Here is a 13,355-nt window from a genome sequence, read left to right as displayed (position 1 = left end):
TACCTTGCCTAGAACATAGTAGGGGCTCAACAAATATTTACTGAATGAATGAATGATTTTCCAAAGCTCACTTAGAAATAATGTAATGGTTAAAGAGAGTTTTGAACATGACTTTTCCTGAAAACATCATATTTCATAATTGCTTACCATGGGGGTTGTGTAATTTTTTTTTTGAAAGATCAGTATACCTTTTACAGAGAAAGAAGAATGGACTTTTGAAGATTTCTTTGGTTCTTAAATTCTATGAAAAGCAGAGTGATACATTTTTGCTTTTATTTAAGGAGTTCCACCTGAGATAAGTTCAGGACAGGGTATTACACAGTAAGTGTTTACTAAGCATAAATTGACAGTTGCTATGTGCTCTGATAGAATAAGTCATGCCTAATGAACGTTTCCTTGTCAGTTTGTTGTTGCAATCTCTTACTTAGAAGAAAGCAATCAAATAAATTTTAGAAATACATTTAAGATTTCATGAGTAAAAAATAGAAAAGTATGCTACTGAGGGACAAGCAATAAAGAAAGAAATATTTGAAACAATACTGGGAGGATTTGTTTACAGAAATTCTTCATATATATAATATATACACATACAGAGAATATAAGTATATACAATACATTTATGTATGTATGTAGGTAAGTATTTTAAGATATAAATAGTAGCTTAAGGAAATGGGGAAAATAGGTCATTTTTCTTACTCGCAATACTCAAAAAGGCTGTGCCTAGAAGAAAGACATGTAGAGTGAATACCTTTGTTAAGAGGTTAAGAAAGGAAAAAATGTATGCCTCTTTTCTTCTTACATAGTATAGTTTATTCCAGTATGGAATAGTGATAGCCTTCCCACTTAATTTTATATTTATATTTTCTTAGTTCAACTATTTACTTACATTTAGAACCTAAATTTTTCAGGATATCACTTAAGAGTAAACTAAGTCAAAGGGAAATACATGTAGACTACAATAATAGCATTACTGATTTTAAAGGTTATTTAAATGTAAAGTTTGGTATTTACAAGCTGTTCATTGTTTTGTTTATTTAATTTTTGCAGTTGTTTTCTCTTTAATAAGAAAAGGTATAAACATTCAGAATTTTATTTTCACAACTTGGAGAATATGCCTTTTACTTTTAACACTTAAGAACCTATTTGATGTATTCCTCTTTGGGATTTGATTTCTAGAATTTAAAAAGTAACCCTGATCAGCCAGCCGTTATCTTACTTTTGAGACAAGTTCAGTGTAAACCACTCCTGGAGTCACAAAAGCCACTCCCAGATGCTGTACTTGAAGAACTACAAAAAACAGTCATGTCCAACTCAACCTCTGTTCCAGCTTGGCAGGTAAGTTTTCTCCTTTCTTACTTGAGTCCTCAATTAAAACACTTCATAATATTAGTTAATGTCAGGGCTATGCTCCATCTTTGTTTGGCTCGCTGTCACTCTCACCATGTTACCTCTCAGTTTCAAAATCTAAAAGGTATTGTGGTCAGAGGAACTAAGGAAGTTTAATACTAGTTTCAGATCTGCTACAATGATGATTTAAAGCTTTTTAAGTTATTGATTCTAAATTTTCTCACTTTAAAACAGTGATGAAAATACTGTCTTTTATATGGGTTGATATGTTATAGACATTTTATAATAAGGGTATCATAATGGTGTTTAACTCTGCTTTTAGAGGAGAGGTGTATAGTTTCTCTCTAGCTGCTTTACAGATAACCTGTATTTAGTGCTTTTAGAAATAATTATTTTCAGGATTGATGCTTGAATCAACAGATGTCTGCTCTTTCAAGTGGCTCTGGTTATCCACAGTGACAAATGCACAATGATCACAGTGTGCTTTGTTCTTATTGATATTAAAATACAAGGAAGCACATAATTATTTTATACGATTTGTTAGATTTCCTCTGTGCCCCAGAGAAAGTAACAAAAGGGCTTTTTGATATAGATTTATAGAAGCTTATCTTACTATAATTTGTTTTTTATTCTGATCTTTTATTATATCAGCTTTTTTATATCCCTGCTTTAGATAATTTGAAAAAATTATCTGGCATAAAATTACTGGATTATGAAAACTAAGCCTCCCTTTTACTGTAATTCTTTTTTCCCCTTTCTTAGAGTAAGTTTTCCGCATGAGATTTAGGATTTAAGATCAACATCTAGTTGACCTCAGAACGTCTAGTTGACCTTAGATACTTAATCAACAACTATATGTTGTTGATTTCATATTCATTATCAAAGGGAGAAATACATTGTCAAACTAAAAGGGAAAAATTGAAGGATAAATTATATCATAAGTGTATTTGTCTATTTTCACACTGCTGATAAAGACACCCGAGACTGGGCAATTTACAGAAGAAAGTTGTTTAATGGACTTACAGTTCTCTGTGGCTGGGGAGGCCTTACAATCATGATGGAAGGAAAAAGGCATGTCTCACATGGCGGCAGACAAGAGAAAGAGCTTGTGCAGGGAAACTCCCCTTTTTAAAATGATCAGATCTTATGAGACTTATTTGCTATCATGAGAACAGCACAGGAAAGACCTCCCCTCATGATTCAGTTACCTTATACCAGATCCCTCCCATAATACATGCGAATTCAAGATGAGATTTGGGTGGGGACACAGCCAAACCGTATCAGTAAGTAAAGTCTTAAGAGACTACGTGTGTGTGTATGTGTTTGTTTTCTTTTATACTATGATATAATTCACAAGGAATAAACTGTAAAAATCTTAAGAGTACTACTCTATATATGACATACCTGTTTAACACCTCCCATATCAAGATACAGAACAGTTCTAGCAACCCAACTGCTTCCCCCAGGCCTCTGTCAGTTGATCTCCTTGCTTGACTCCCCCCACCCCAAAACAAGGAAAACCTCTATTCTGACTTCTATTTAGTTTTTCCTGTTTTTGAACTTCATATCAATGGAGTAGTACTCTTTTGTATCTGGTTACTTTCACTCAACAGGATGTCTGTGAGATTCATTTGGTGGTTTCATGTAGCCATAATTTTTTTATTTCATTTTATGAACATACTATAATATTTATTCATTTTACTGTTGATGGGCATTTGGGTGTTTCCAGGTTTTGTCTAGCATGAATAATGCTGCTGTGATCATTCTTGGTCATGCTTTTTGGTGGGACATAGGTTATATGTATGGTTACTTTAGTAGATCCTGCTGAAGAGTTATCTAAAATGGTTATACCAGTTTACACTTGCACCAGCAGTGCATGAGCATTCCAGGTGCTGATATTGCTAGATTCTTGTGTTTTTCCCCGATTTTGGTGAATATATAGGTAATAATATGTTGTAGTGATTTTAACTGGTGTTTGCCTGATATCTAATGACATCAAACAACTTTTCGTATGCTTATTGAGCCTTTGGATATCCTCTGTGTAAAGTGCTTTGCATAATTTTTAATGGACTTTTCATTTTTTACTTACTGAATTATTGGAATTTATTATATTTCCTGAATCTGAGCACATTTTTGGACATTTATATTGAAAATATTTTCTTACACCTATGGCTGCCTTTATTAATGTTATTTTTTGATGAATAGTTCTTAATTCTAATGAAGTCTGATTATGGTTAATGCTTTATTGGGATATTTTATTTAAGAACTTTTTCCTTACTCTAGGTTCATGAAGTTTTTTTAAAATTTTGTTTTAGAAATTTTATTGTTTTACTTTTCATGTTTAGGTCTATAATTTATCCTGGATTAATCTTTGTGAATATTGCAGGAGTTAAAGTTTATTTTTACCCATAATTAACATAGTACCAATCTTTGAAAAGACTATTCAGTCCCCATTGAATTACAGTGATGCCTTTATCATAAATCAGCTGTGTATGTATGGGTCTTCAGGCCTCATTATTTTCCATTGGTCTATTTGTTTAATCTTTTGTTTTTTATTCTTGAGTATAGCTTTATAATTAGTCTTAATATGTGGTAACATTAAAACCTCCAACTTTTTGTTCTCCTTCAAAGTTTGTCTTAGGTCTTTTGCATTTCCAAATGCAGTAGTCCTACCTTATCTGCAGGGGAGATGTCCCAACACCCTTAGTAGATGCCTGAAACCACAAATAGTAATGAACTATACACACACACACACACACACACAATGTTTTTTCCTATACATACATACATACCTATGATAAAGTTTAATTTATAAATTAGGCACAATAAGAGATTAACAACAATAACTAATAATAAAACAGTTATAACACTATATTATAATAAAAGTTATATGAATGTGGTCTCCCTCTTTCTCTCAGAGTATTTTATTGTGTTGTACCACAGGTAACTGAAACCATAGTTAAGGAGAGGGTCTACTGTAAATTGTTAATTCTCACCCAAAAAAGCTCTGCTGGGATCTTAATTGAGATTGTTTAGAATCTACAGTTTAATTTGGGGACAATTGACAAAGTAATACTCTACTGAATATTTTCTGTCCACAAGTGTGGTATATTCCTCTATTTAATTTAGTTTGAAATTTCTCACAGCATTGTTTTGCAATTTTCAACCTAGAGGTCTTTTATACTTTTGTGTTAAATTTATTTCTAGGTATTTGGTATTTGTTGTTGTTGTTCCATTGTGTGTGTGTGTTTAAATTATCTCCAAACATTTAAAAATTCAGTTGATTTTTATATGTTGACTTTCCAGCACCTTGCTAAATTCACTTATTCTTTGAAAGGTTTTGGATTTTGTATATGGAGAGTTATGCCCCTTTTACCTTTTTCTTCCCAATATTTACATATTAAGGTTTTTTGTTTATTTGTTTGTTTTGCTTTATTGTAGTGTCTGGAACCTTTAATACAATGTTAAAAGTGGTGAAAAGTAAACATTCTTGTCTTCTTCTTACGTCAGGTAGAAAGCATTGACTATTTCAGTACTAAGTATGGTGTTTGTTATAGGTTTTTATAAATATCCTTATCAGATTAAGAAGATTCTACTTTGAATATGCTAAGAGAGTTTTTTCTTAAAAAATAATGGGTCTTGAATTTTATTAAAACTTTTTTAGTGGCATCTATTAATCTTTTTCTTTATTCTGTTAATGTGGTAGATTACATTGATTTTTATATATTAAGCCAACTTTGCATTCTTAGAATAAGCCCTAGTTGATCATTATATATTATTGTTTTTATATATTGCTGGAGTCAGTTTGCTAATAGCTGTTGTTAAAATAATTGGCAATATGACAGCCCCTTTTTGACCTGTAATTGTTTTTTGGGCACAGAACTTACCAATAACTAAAAACATTTTTACTATGACAAAGTTTATTGAATTTGTTGGAAGTGGGGGTAACAGACTGCATAGTAAACTAAAATCCTTTGCCTCCTTCTCCTTTTTTGTTTCTTAGTGGCTGGCACATGTGTATCAGTCTCAAGGAATGATGAGAGCTGCAGAGATGTGTTACAGAAAGAGTCTACAAGTGGCATCCCAACAGGGCAGTTGGAGTGGGAAGCTCTCAAGTCTGTTGAGACTAGCACTACTTGCATTAAAAGTCTGTATGGTAAGATCATGTTATAATTATGGTCATGAAAAATTGATTTTTTATCTTTCTTTGACATGAAGGCTTTTTACATAGTAATATTTGATTGAATTCCTGTTGTTTCATTGTCTTCTAGTGTGGCTTCTTGATACACTGTGTTTTGGGTTTGTGATGGACATAGAGCAACATAAATCTATAGACTACAGCAGAATATTGTTGATGTTTGGGGAAAAAATATTACAGTTTTAAAAGTTGAATTATATTAGGATATACATTTTTGTTTCTTGGTGAAACAAATTGTATTAGAATTAAATTTAGCTACTCAACTGTGACAAAAATATTCATAGTGAACATTTCGGTCATTCTCATTTCAATTCAACATTCTCTAAGAGGGATTTCTAGTAACTTATGACCTAACAAGCTATTTTCTGATATGAATTTACGTATATGAATCTGAAAGTTTTACATGCTGGTAGGGAAAATTTGTGAAGATACATGTTTAAGTGGGAGTGAGGGCAAACTGCAGAACAGGATGTATGATATAATTCTAATGGAGTGTTCATATATGTGGTATGAATTTTTAAGGATGTGTATCTCTAAATACACCATGTATGTTTGTACATATGCTTAAAAGCACAAAGATATAATTATATGGAAACATATATAAGAAATATAATGGCAGTTATTTGGAGAAGGGGACTGGGGTTTTTTTTTATTATTATTATTATTATTATTATTATTATTATTATTATACTTTAGGCTCTATGGTACATGTGCGCAACGTGCAGGTAAGTTACATATGTATACATGTGCCATGCTGGTGCGCTGCACCCACCAACTCGTCATCTAGCATTAGGTATATCTCCCAATGCTATCCCTCCCCCCTCCCCCCACCCCACAACAGTCCCCGAAGTGTGATGTTCCCCTTCCTGTGTCCATGTGTTCTCATTGTTCAATTCCCACCTATGAGTGAGAATATGCGGTGTTTGGTTTTTTGTTCTTGCGATAGTTTACTGAGAATGATGATTTCCAATTTCATCCATGTCCCTACAAAGGACGTGAACTCATCATTTTTTATGGCTGCATAGTATTCCATGGTGTATATGTGCCACATTTTCTTAATCCAGTCTATCATTGTTGGACATTTGGGTTGGTTCCAAGTCTTTGCTATTGTGAATAATGCCGCAATAAACATACGTGTGCATGTGTCTTTATAGCAGCATGATTTATAGTCCTTTGGGTATATACCCAGTAATGGGATGGCTGGGTCAAATGGAATTTCTAGTTCTAGATCCCTGAGGAATCGCCACACTGACTTCCACAAGGGTTGAACTAGTTTACAGTCCCACCAACAGTGTAAAAGTGTTCCTATTTCTCCACATCCTCTCCAGCACCTGTTGTTTCCTGACTTTTTAATGATTGCCATTCTAACTGGTGTGAGATGGTATCTCATTGTGGTTTTGATTTGCATTTCTCTGATGGCCAGTGATGGTGAGCATTTGTTCATGTGTTTTTTGGCTGCATAAATGTCTTCTTTTGAGAAGTGTCTGTTCATGTCCTTTGCCCACTTTTTGATGGGGTTGTTTGTTTTTTTCTTGTAAATTTGTTGGAGTTCATTGTAGATTCTGGATATTAGCCCTTTGTCAGATGAGTAGGTTGCGAAAATTTTCTCCCATTTTGTAGGTTGCCTGTTCACTCTGATGGTAGTTTCCTTTGCTGTGCAGAAGCTCTTTAGTTTAATTAGATCCCATTTGTCAATTTTGGCTTTTGTTGCCATTGCTTTTGGAGTTTTAGACATGAAGTCCTTACCCATGCCTGTGTCCTGAATGGTATTGCCTAGGTTTTCTTCTAGGGTTTTTATGGTTTTAGGTCTAACATTTAAGTCTTTAATCCATCTTGAATTAATTTTTGTATAAGGTGTAAGGAAGGGATCCAGTTTCAGCTTTCTACATATGGCTAGCCAGTTTTCCCAGCACCATTTATTAAATAGGGAATCCTTTCCCCATTTCTTGTTTTTGTCAGGTTTGTCAAAGATCAGATAGTTGTAGATATGTGGCGTTATTTCTGAGGGCTCTGTTCTGTTCCATTGATCTATATCTCTGTTTTGGTACCAGTACCATGCTGTTTTGGTTACTGTAGCCTTGTAGTATAGTTTGAAGTCAGGTAGCGTGATGCCTCCAGCTTTGTTCTTTTGGCTTAGGATTGACTTGGCGATGCGGGCTCTTTTTTGGTTCCATATGAACTTTAAAGTAGTTTTTTCCAATTCTGTGAAGAAAGTCATTGGTAACTTGATGGGGATGGCATTGAATCTGTAAATTACCTTGGGAAGGATGGCCATTTTCATGATATTGATTCTTCCTACCCATGAGCATGGAATGTTCTTCCATTTGTTTGTATCCTCTTTTATTTCCTTGAGCAGTGGTTTGTAGTTCTCCTTGAAGAGGTCCTTCACATCCCTTGTAAGTTGGATTCCTAGGTATTTTATTCTCTTTGAAGCAATTGTGAATGGGAGTTCACTCATGATTTGGCTCTCTGTTTGTCTGTTATTGATGTATAAGAATGCTTGTGATTTTTGTACATTGATTTTGTATCCTGAGACTTTGCTGAAGTTGCTTATCAGCTTAAGGAGATTTTGGGCTGAGACAATGGGGTTTTCTAGATATACTATCATGTCATCTGCAAACAGGGACAATTTGACTTCCTCTTTTCCTAATTGAATACCCTTGATTTCCTTCTCTTGCCTAATTGCCCTGGCCAGAACTTCCAACACTATGTTGAATAGAAGTGGTGAGAGAGGGCATCCCTGTCTTGTGCCAGTTTTCAAAGGGAATGCTTCCAGTTTTTGCCCATTCAGTATGATATTGGCTGTGGGTTTGTCATAAATAGCTCTTATAATTTTGAGATACGTCCCATCAATACCTAATTTATTGAGAGTTTTTAGCATGAAGGGTTGTTGAATTTTGTCAAAGGCCTTTTCTGCATCTATTGAGATAATCATGTGGTTTTTGACTTTGGTTCTGTTTATATGCTGGATTACATTTATTGATTTGCGTATATTGAACCAGCCTTGCATCCCAGGGATGAAGCCCACTTGATCATGGTGGATAAGCTTTTTGATGTGCTGCTGGATTCTGTTTGCCAGTATTTTATTGAGGATTTTTGCATCAATGTTCATCAAGGATATTGGTCTAAAATTCTCTTTTTTTGTTGTGTCTCTGCCAGGCTTTGGTATCAGGATGATGCTGGCCTCATAAAATGAGTTAGGGAGGATTCCCTCTTTTTCTATTGATTGGAATAGTTTCAGAAGGAATGGTACCAGTTCCTCCTTGTACCTCTGGTAGAATTCGGCTGTGAACCCATCTGGTCCTGGACTTTTTTTGGTTGGTAAGCTATTGATTATTGCCACAATTTCAGATCCTGTTATTGGTCTATTCAGAGATTCAACTTCTTCCTGGTTTAGTCTTGGGAGGGTGTATGTGTTGAGGAATTTATCCATTTCTTCTAGATTTTCTAGTTTATTTGCGTAGAGGTGTTTGTAATATTCTCTGATGGTAGTTTGTATTTCTGTGGGATCAGTGGTGATATCCCCTTTATCATTTTTTATTGCATCTATTTGATTCTTCTCTCTTTTTTTCTTTATTAATCTTGCTAGTGGTCTATCAATTTTGTTGATCCTCTCAAAAAACCAGCTCGTGGATTCATTTATTTTTTGAAGGGTTTTTTGTGTCTCTATTTCCTTCAGTTCTGCTCTGATTTTAGTTATTTCTTGCCTTCTGCTAGCTTTTGAATGTGTTTGCTCTTGCTTTTCTAGTTCTTTTAATTGTGATGTTAGGGTGTCAATTTTGGATCTTTCCTGCTTTCTCTTGTGGGCATTTAGTGCTATAAATTTCCCTCTACACACTGCTTTGAATGCATCCCAGAGATTCTGGTATGTTGTGTCTTGGTTCTCGTTGGTTTCAAAGAACATCTTTATTTCTGCCTTCATTTCGTTATGTACCCAGTAGTCATTCAGGAGCAGGTTGTTCAGTTTCCACGTAGTTGAGCGGTTTTGAGTGAGATTCTTAATCCTGAGTTCTAGCTTGATTGCACTGTGATCTGAGAGATAGTTTGTTATAATTTCTGTTCTTTTACATTTATTGAGGAGAGCTTTACTTCCAAGTATATGGTCAATTTTGGAATAGGTGTGGTGTGGTGCTGAAAAAAATGTATATTCTGTTGATTTGGGGTGGAGAGTTCTGTAGATGTCTATTAGGTCTGCTTGGTGCAGAGCTGAGTTCAATTCCTGGGTATCCTTGTTGATTTTCTGTCTCGTTGATCTGTCTAATGTTGACAGTGGGGTGTTAAAGTCTCCCATTATTAATGTTTGGGAGTCTAAGTCACTTTGTAGGTCACTCAGGACTTGCTTTATGAATCTGGGTGCTCCTGTATTGGGTGCATATATATTTAGGATAGTTAGCTCTTCTTGTTGAATTAATCCCTTTACCATAATGTAATGGCCTTCTTTGTCTCTTTTGATCTTTGTTGGTTTAAAGTCTGTTTTATCAGAGACTAGGATTGCAACCCCTGCTTTTTTTTTGTTTTCCATTTGCTTGGTAGATCTTCCTCCATCCTTTTATTTTGAGCCTATGTGTGTCTCTGCACGTGAGGTGGGTTTCCTGAATACAGCACACTGATGGGTCTTGAGTCTTTATCCAATTTGCCAGTCTGTGTCTTTTAATTGGAGCATTTAGTCCATTTACATTTAAAGTTAATATTGTTATGTGTGAATCTGATCCTGTCATTATGATGTTAGCTGGTTATTTTGCTCGTTAGTTGATGCAGTCCCTTCCTAGTCTCGATGGTCTTTACAATTCGGTATGATTTTGCAGTGGCTGGTACCGGTTGTGCCTTTCCATGTTTAGCGCTTCCTTCAGGAGCTCTTTTAGGGCAGGCCTGGTGGTGACAAAATCTCTTAGCATTTGCTTGTCTGTAAAGTATTTTATTTCTCCTTCACTTATGAAGCTTAGTTTGGCTGGATATGAAATTCTGGGTTGAAAATTCTTTTCTTTAAGAATGTTGAATATTGGCCCCCACTCTCTTCTGGCTTGTAGGGTTTCTGCCGAGAGATCCGCTGTTAGTCTGATGGGCTTCCCTTTGATGGTAACCCGACCTTTCTCTCTGGCTGCCCTTAACATTTTTTCCTTCATTTCAACTTTGGTGAATCTGACAATTATGTGTCTTGGAGTTGCTCTTCTCGAGGAGTATCTCTGTGGCGTTCTCTGTATTTCCTGAATCTGAATGTTGGCCTGTCTTGCTAGATTGGGGAAGTTCTCCTGGATAATATCCTGCAGAGTGTTTTCCAACTTGTTTCCATTCTCCCTGTCACTTTCAGGTACACCAATCAGATGTAGATTTGGTCTTTTCACATAGTCCCACATTTCTTGGAGGCTTTGCTCATTTCTTTTTATTCTTTTTTCTTTAAACTTCCCTTCTCGCTTCATTTCATTCATTTCATCTTCCAGGGCTGATACCCTTTCTTCCATGTGATCGCATCGGCTCCTGAGGCTTCTGCATTCTTCACGTAGTTCTCGAGCCTTGGTTTTCAGCTCCATCAGCTCCTTTAAGCACTTCTCTGTATTGGTTATTCTAGTTATACATTCTTCTAAATTTTTTTCAAAGTTTTCAACTTCTTTGCCTTTGGTTTGAATATCCTCCCGTAGCTCGGAGTAATTTGATCGTCTGAAGCCTGCTTCTCTCAGCTCGTCAAAGTCATTCTCCGTCCAGCTTTGTTCCGTTGCTGGTGAGGAACTGCGTTCCTTTGGAGGAGGAGAGGTGCTCTGCATTTTAGAGTTTCCAGTTTTTCTGCTCTGTTTTTTCCCCATCTTTGTGGTTTTATCTACTTTTGGTCTTTGATGATGGTGATGTACAGATGGGTTTTTGGTGTGGATGTCCTTTCTGCTAGTTTTCCTTCTAACAGACAGGACCCTCAGCTGCAGGTCTGTTGGAGTACCTGGCCGGCCGTGTGAGGTGTCAGTCTGCCCCTGCTGGGGGGTGCCTCCCAGTTAGGCTGCTCGGGGGTCAGGGGTCAGGGACCCACTTGAGGAGGCAGTCAGCCCGTTCTCAGATCTCCAGCTGCGTGCTGGGAGAACCACTGCTCTCCTCAAAGCTGTCAGACAGGGACATTTAAGTCTGCAGAGGTTACTGCTGTCTTTTTGTTTGTCTGTGCCCTGCCCGACTGGGGGTTTTAAAGGATGGTAGAGGAGAATTTTTCATTTTATATCTTTTGATAGTGTTTGGATTTTTTTGTCGTATCCTTATTGTTTTGTAATTAAAAGTTAAATTGTTATTCTTTTGGTTTTATATGGTTAGAGGAAATTATCCTAGACAGCCCTAAAGTAACTCTTGTTTTTACCATAGTAACCGATGAGAATATTAGTTATTCACTTTAACTAGGCATTTGACAATGAAATGTAGAATTAGGACTTTTTTTTTTGGCTTTGGTGCCATTACTGTAGAGCACATTTAAGAGATTCTTACGTCAGGGGCTATTTCTGTTCATTTTTGCTTCCTTGCTCTGTCAGTCTGCCTTGCGCATAGGGGGTTCTCTATAAATGGTTTTGAGTGAATGGATAAATAGTAATAATGTGGCCAACTAATTGTAGTTCACTATTTTGTTTTATTTGCCCCATATTTATATATAACAAAGGTCTTTATGACCTTGGTAACTGGTGAGCCATAGAAGCCGCACATAGTACCTATAACATGCCCTTCAATTTGTGAACTGGAGAAGTAGACACTCTTTTAGCATAACTTATCACTTGTTACTTTTCAATATTATTTATTGATTTTTATTAATGCTGGGAAATTAAATCTGACCTGGAATAGAGCAAATTAATAATAGTTTTAATAATAGCAAACTATAGCACTTAGTCTGCGCTAGGTACTGTTATAAGTACTTTACTCTTATTAACTTATTTAATAACCAGAATAACCCTATTTGACAGATGAAGAAATTAGCTTGCAGTTCAGTAATACCCATGTATACCTGTCCCCCCGACTCCCTCGCCCCACCTTTACCAGTACTACACCACAGAAGTATTTTCTCTAAGAGCACATGTTCTGGTTCTGCCATTTAGTACCTGTGAAACCTTCAGCCAGTTAAACTGTTTAAAGCCCTTAGTAGTGGAGATCAGAATACCTATTTTACCTTCTTGTGGCATTGTTTGAATAATGAAGGAATGTTTACACATGCCTTTGTAAACCTTAAAGTGCTATCAGTCCAATTTGTTCTTGAAAAAACATTTGACATCCAATAATTATAAAGGAATAAAAGGTATATCATATTTCTATGGTAAACAGCTGGCAGTATGGGGAGGATGGATATATTAAAATAAGACATTTATAAAAGTCTTTATCTGAAAGTTTTATTATGTGTGATAATATGTGATCTGGATATAAAACTGACAGGTTGGCTAAGATACTAGATATCAGATTCCAAAGTGAGATATCAGATCAAGATAGATTGCTGTAGTATATAGACTCCTCCAGTATAACCTGAACTCAGCCTTGAGCCATGGGACATTCCAGTGCCCCCAGGGCTGCGGCATGCAACTCAGGAGTACAGAGCTGAGGTCTGTGGCTGGCACTTGAGTTGGGGAGGAGCCGCTACCCTCAAGAGCTAAGAGGGGTGAGACGCATGGGTTCCTAGGCAAGGACAAGAGTGGGGCATGCCTCCCTTTGCAGGGCCAGTCCAGAAAAGTTTTGGCATATCTCCCTGTCATAGCCCCTACACAAGGGGACCCCGCATCCCAAATCACCTAACAAAAGTAATGTGGGCATGGAGTGAATGATCAGAGGGGGCTTCCCCTAAGGCCCTGCAGCAGAGCTGGTGAGG

The 13,355-nt window shown here is 36.2% G+C and overlaps 1 protein-coding gene across 1 annotated transcript in view; it reads left to right on the top strand.

Moving 5' to 3' along the window:
- SKIC3 (SKI3 subunit of superkiller complex) overlaps positions 1-13,355 on the top strand; it is a 96,269-nt gene that overhangs the window by 70,858 nt on the left and 12,056 nt on the right. Inside the window, exons 39-40 of the mRNA XM_024247087.3 lie at positions 1,177-1,335; positions 5,351-5,503. Of these exons, the coding sequence (XP_024102855.1) occupies positions 1,177-1,335; positions 5,351-5,503 (312 nt within the window). The remainder of the gene's footprint in view (positions 1-1,176; positions 1,336-5,350; positions 5,504-13,355) is intronic.

This window comes from Pongo abelii, chromosome 4 (genome assembly GCF_028885655.2).
Source record: "Pongo abelii isolate AG06213 chromosome 4, NHGRI_mPonAbe1-v2.0_pri, whole genome shotgun sequence".
Taxonomy (NCBI): domain Eukaryota; kingdom Metazoa; phylum Chordata; class Mammalia; order Primates; family Hominidae; genus Pongo; species Pongo abelii.
Note: the sequence above shows the minus strand (reverse complement) of the source record. Positions and strands in the feature narration are given on the sequence as shown.